The sequence below is a fragment of the Ranitomeya variabilis genome, chromosome 1, assembly GCF_051348905.1.
Source record: "Ranitomeya variabilis isolate aRanVar5 chromosome 1, aRanVar5.hap1, whole genome shotgun sequence".
In the NCBI taxonomy this organism is placed as follows: Eukaryota; Metazoa; Chordata; class Amphibia; order Anura; family Dendrobatidae; genus Ranitomeya; species Ranitomeya variabilis.
In genome coordinates, this window is record NC_135232.1 from 312,610,052 (window position 1) to 312,616,051 (window position 6,000).

General features: G+C 43.0%; 1 protein-coding gene across 2 annotated transcripts in view; it reads left to right on the forward strand.

Moving 5' to 3' along the window:
- Positions 1-5,673, forward strand: part of MTMR3 (myotubularin related protein 3) — a 63,139-nt gene extending 57,466 nt beyond the window's left edge. For both annotated transcript variants that reach the window (XM_077297027.1, XM_077297037.1), the window contains one exon: positions 4,698-5,673. In XM_077297027.1, the coding sequence (XP_077153142.1) occupies positions 4,698-4,854 (157 nt within the window). In that variant the 3' untranslated portion in view covers positions 4,855-5,673. The remainder of the gene's footprint in view (positions 1-4,697) is intronic.
- The last annotated feature ends 327 nt before the right edge of the window (positions 5,674-6,000 follow it).

A 6,000-nucleotide genomic window follows, 5' to 3' on the forward strand; every position in this document is an offset into this window, starting at 1 on the left:
ATGCAGGCCAGATCCAAATTGTGCAACATCCCGTGCGTGGGAGAGCACTTATTCGGTCCGGTTCTGGACGAATTATTAGAAAAAGCGGGAGACAGTAAGAAACGGTTTCCCTACCTGGGTAGGCCTACTTACAGAAGAGGCACTAATAGGAGGTGGTTTGATCGAACAAGACCAAATAGAGAAAGATCCAGATATGACGCCAATAAAAAGAGAGGTAGAGGCTACATGTTCAATTCCTTTAGAGACAACAGGAAGCCACAATGACTGGCGGACCGGGTAGGAGGCAGACTTCTAGCCTTCTATCCGGCGTGGCGTATTATTTCCAATAGCCCGTGGGTCTTGAACATTGTTGAGTCTGGATTAAAGTTTGACTTTCGATTCACCCCTGACGACAGGTTTCTTGTAACACCAATGCGTTCTTCCTCCACAGAACAGCTGGCATTAGAGACTGAGGTCCAGGAACTCCAACAGAAAGGCGTTTTGGTGGAGGTTCCTGAAGTACAGAGGGGTAAAGGATTCTATTCTCCCCTCTTCTTGATTAAGAAACCAGATAATACCTTTCGCACAATTATAAACCTTAAGGGCCTAAATAGGTTTTTGTGGATCCCGTCATTTAAAATGGAGTCGGTCAAGTCTGCAATAAAGTTATTGTTTGGCGGGTGCTTTATGGTCGTCTTGGATCTGAAAGACGCGTATTATCACGTCCCCATACACGTAGACCACCAGTGTTATTTAAGAGTTGCAGTCCTCTTAGGAGAATCAATAAGACACTTCCAATACAAGGCACTCCCCTTTGGTGTGGCGGTGGCCCCTCGGGTATTCACTAAAATAATGGTGGAGGTTATGGCGCACCTCCATGAGCAGGATATTCTCATAGTTCCATATCTCGATGACCTATTAATAATAGGAAACTCCGAATCACACTGCACGTCCCAACTACACAAAGTAATTACAGCCTTGCAAAAGTTGGGGTGGATAATCAATTTTAAAAAATCGCGGTTGCAGCCTCTAGAGGTTCAAGAATTCCTGGGTCTCATATTGGACTCGCGGTTACAAGAGTGCCGTCTACCTGACGTTAAGTTGGAAAAAATCCAACGACAGATTCTTGGAGTGATTGCTAATCCAGTTATAACATTGAGGGGAGCAATGTCACTGTTTGGCTCACTCACGTCGTGTATCCCGGCAGTACGTTGGGCCCAGTACCACACCAGAGTCCTACAGTGGGAGGTTCTATACAACACTCGTCGGTTAGAAGGTCACTTGGACAGTTTTCTTTCCTTGTCAGATTCCACTATTCAGTCCTTACGTTGGTGGTTACACGCTCCAAACCTTCGTAATGGGGTTCCCTGGATAAACCACATATCGCGAGTATTAACCACAGACGCTAGTCCCACGGGATGGGGGGCGCATATGGGCGAGATGTGGGTCCAGGGGGTTTGGTCACCCTCCGAACAGAATTTGTCATCTAACCTCAAAGAGTTGTTAGCCGTAGAACGAGCTCTGAGACATTTCCTTATATCCTTACAGGACCATCACGTCAGACTATTCTCAGACAATCAGGTAACGGTAGCTTACATTAACCACCAAGGGGGAACCCGATCCAGGTCCTTAATGGAAGTATCGGGTCGTATCTTACAGATAGCCGAGAATCATCTACGGTCACTAACATCACTGCACATAGAAAGTCGGCTACAACGTTGTGTTTCCCTTTTAAGTCGCAGAAAGCTCGGGCAAGGAGATTGGGTGCTCAATCAGGTCATCTTCGATCAGATCACCCATCGTTGGGGGTACCCACAGATAGACCTCTTCGCCAACAAAGAAAACAAAAAATGTCGTCGGTTTTGTTCCCTAAACCCCAGAGACAATCCGGTGGCGGTGGATGCTTTCCTGATTCCTTGGCACTTCGAAATAGCCTACGCCTTTCCCCCGTTGAACTTGATCCCGATAGTCCTCAGGAAGATTCGGGAGGACAATGCTCATGTAATTTTGATAGCACCGTTCTGGCCCAAGAGGCCGTGGTTTCCTTGGCTGAGGAAAATGTCCGTTTCTCAACCGTGGATTCTCCCAGAACTCCCAGACCTCCTCTCACAGGGTCCGATCTTCCATCCACGAGTGGCCAGTTTACATCTGACGGCGTGGGATTTGAAGGGTCATTACTAAGAAAAAAGGGTTTTTCAGAGGGACTTATTAATACCCTATTAAAAAGCAGAAAAAACTCCACAACAAATATTTATGTAAGAATCTGGAGAAAATTCCTTTCGGTCTCAGGAGCGGTTATCAGTCAGAAAGCTAGTATTCCAAAGATCTTGGAGTTCCTGCAGAAAGGTCTCGAAATGGGGCTAGCTACAAGCACCCTTAGAGTCCAGGTTTCAGCCTTGGGGGCGCTATATAATTGCGGGTTAGCTAAAAATTATTGGATTGCTCGGTTTATTAAAGCGGCCGCTAGATCAAGACCCATCGTTAAGAATAGACTGGCCCCGTGGGACTTAAACTTAGTCCTCTCAGCGTTAACGGGACCCCCCTTTGAACCTTTAGAATCGGCATCTATAAAGATCCTGTCCTTAAAGACTGCTCTTTTGATTGCTCTTACGTCGGCTAGGAGAGTTAGTGACTTACAGGCCCTCTCTAGACTGACTCCATATATGCAGATTAGAGAAGATAGAGGGGATCCGTTCTTAATACTACTCTATCTCCCAAAAGTAGCATCTAGGTTCCACAGACTCCAGGAGATAAATCTCCCCACCTTTTGTCCTAATCCTAAAAACCCAAAGGAACTCAAACTCCATACATTAGATGTCAAAAGATGCCTTCTTAAATATATTTCTTTAACAGATCCCTGGAAAAAAGATAATTCCCTGTTTATATCCTATCAGGGAGTCAAGAAAGGGTTTAGAGTATCCAAAAACACCTTGAGTAGATGGATTAGGGAGGCAATTTCTCTGGCTTATTCAGCAGGTGGCCTAGAAGTCCCGGAAGGCGTAAAGGCTCATTCCACCCGTGCCATGGCATCTTCCTGGGCAGAGAGATCGGAGGTGTCAATTGAGGACATATGTAAGGCGGCCACATGGTCATCTCCGTCTACTTTCTTGAATCATTATAGATTAGATCTTGGTAGCTCCAATGATCTTACATTTGGTAGAAGGGTGCTGGAAACAGTAATCCCACCCTAATACTCTTCTCTGTAATTCTCTCGTTAGTGCTGTCATGACGACTGAATAAATACTCAAGCTACTTACCAGGTAGCGGTGTTTTTCAGGAGTCCATGACAGCACTCCTATATTCCCTCCCTTTCTACTGGTATGGGTTTTCACCACGATAAGTATATTCTCATGTAGGTTAATTTTCTACAAATTTTTAGTCACAAGGTGAAATGTGTTAAGATATTTATGTGTTACTAATCAATGGAGGTCCTCTCATGCTCTGTAATCCAACTGATGCGGGAGAGAGGTGCCGCCCTTTTATCTCTGTAGGTTTCCTGTCCCTGAAGGGCGGATCCCCTCTCTCGTTAGTGCTGTCATGGACTCCTGAAAAACACCGCTACCTGGTAAGTAGCTTGAGTATTTCTCCCACAATCCTAAGACCTACTTATGGGGATTCTAGATTGTGAGCCCCATCGGAGACAGTGCCAACAATGTATGTAAAGCGCTGTGGAACTAATGGTGCTATATAAATGACATTTACTCCGGTCACTCTGTAATTGCACACAGATTTTGCTCTTCCCTGATCTTGCTGCAGAGCGAGCCTAACAGCTCAAAGCAGCTCTCCCAGTGTGAGACCTATTGTGCTGGCATTTCTTGACCCTTGTGTGGTGGCCTGTTTTTTGATTGGTCAGCTTCATACAGGAGTAGTACACTTCCCAGAAACATCTTTAACACCCAGTTGAACTAGAACATAAATTATGATGTTACAAGCGAAGAGCTCCAGATTGGAAATGTTAAATCTAAACAACATTTTACTTGGCTCTGCCACCTTTCCATTATGTGTCCGTTTTAACTGGTTAACTGGTTAACTGGCAAAAGGTCCTCTTTAAAAGGTCCAGTATTGATAAATGTTGCACCCTATGTTGACATGTCCAATGTTTCACAGGAGCATGGTTGTTTTGGCAATGCTAACTTTATGACCTGATCATGTTGGGGTCACTACTCGGTAACACACGATTTTGTAATTTGCATTGTGATAAAAATCCAAGCAAATGGTCATAATTGGTAAAAAATTGGGGCATGTAACATGCTAGAGCTGTTAATTAGTAATTTACATTTGAATTACAGGAGTGAACTATGTTCACAATCCATAGTGTAGAGACAGGCCAGAGAAACTACAATGTGTATTCTAGGATGTAATGTGATGTTGCAGCAGTGGCTGCCTTACTTATTTTTGGAGGACATTCCTGCAGTACAAAGTATTAAAAAAAAAAATTTTGAAGTGTATTTTAGTTGCCCAGTCATGTTAACCATACTAAGACAAAATTTCATACTTAAGAAAAAATGGATCATTTGCTTATAAATATCTAGCCACTTACACGTGCATATTTTGAATAAAGTCCCCGAGTTGGACTGCAACTAAAAAGGCAAAGGTTTCCATTATTTCTCTTGTGTTGTGTTTTTGGCTTGAAATGCAATACTAAACAAAACTGCCATGTGAAAGTGGCCTTACACTGTTACTAAATCTATTTTAATGCGGTTTCTCTTCTCTTAAAGGAATTGTGGAAATGTTTTTTGTTCAAGCTGTTGTAACCAGAAGGTCCCTGTTCCAAGTCAGCAACTGTTTGAGCCCAGCCGCGTTTGCGAGTTATGTTACAGCAATCTTCACTCCAGCTTGGAACTGGAAAATCCAATTACAGCTTCTTCAAACTAGGCAATCGCCCTTCAAGATGCGCAGAGCAAGACGGCCTAGGCCACATCCTCTGACTGTTGGAAGAACACGCTATTAAAGATGGGAGACTAAGACGAAACTATGCTTTTTTCTATTGACTGCCCTTTAACTTTTCTGCATTTTACATACTCCATTTCCTGTCTAATGTAGGAGCAGTGTTTGGGCTTGGTGGAGAGACCTAGACCTGAGCTTTTGCATTGGAACCCTCAGGAGCTTATATACTTCTGAATGGACAGTGGAGGCCTCTTTTAGCACCAGAAGTCAGTTTTGTGTAACACAAAGGAATGTCACACTAAGTATGATGCCAAGGTGCCCAAAACATTTTATTAGATGTATCCCTACTTGGCCAGCTAGTTTTAAGTAAGGAGAAGAGCCCAGAAATGCATCTGTCAAGGTGTTCTCCATCTAGTATAGTTGTAGCCTAACCCCAGTCTGTGATGTCTAGTTCAGGCCTCTGGTTTTCAGATTCTGAGAAGCAGTGCTAGGCTCATCTCGAACTGTATGTACTGTAGACATTGTATGACAAATACAATTGACCAAGCTTATTGTCTGATTTTAATTTTTTTTTTTTTTTTATAAAACCTATTCACTGATTGGCACATGTGGATAAAAATTGTGGGTTCTAATGCTGCCCATGTGTTTACATTATATATACCAGATTGGAGAATGAGATTTATTCTTACCTCAGAGGTATAGTTTTAGTACTTGATGGAATAATTCTACTTTGAACAAGGATGTTTGGATTATTTCTGCCAGAAAAGCATGCTGCACAAGTGAAACTGAATAAAGATCTTAATTTTTCCCCCTCTCTCATTCCAGTAACTGGTCTATGTTGTGGTGTCACCCACCATGTTCTGCAGTTTTTACAAGCGCCATTTCACCACAGTTCCCACAGTGATATATTGAAAAATTCCAAACAAGAAGCGCCTAACTACCACAGTACTATAGTTTTGGTTTCTTTCTGAACTAGCACCCTTTCCATTTCCAGGAACACATTGAGGCATAAATATGATAAATGCAACAGAACTCTGGTGTAATTTGCCCTTAAACTTTTTTTCATGGCTTGTAACTTTTTGTTTTGGACCCTTAAGTTCCAAGGCACCAAAACTGGCTTATGTGGGGAAAAAA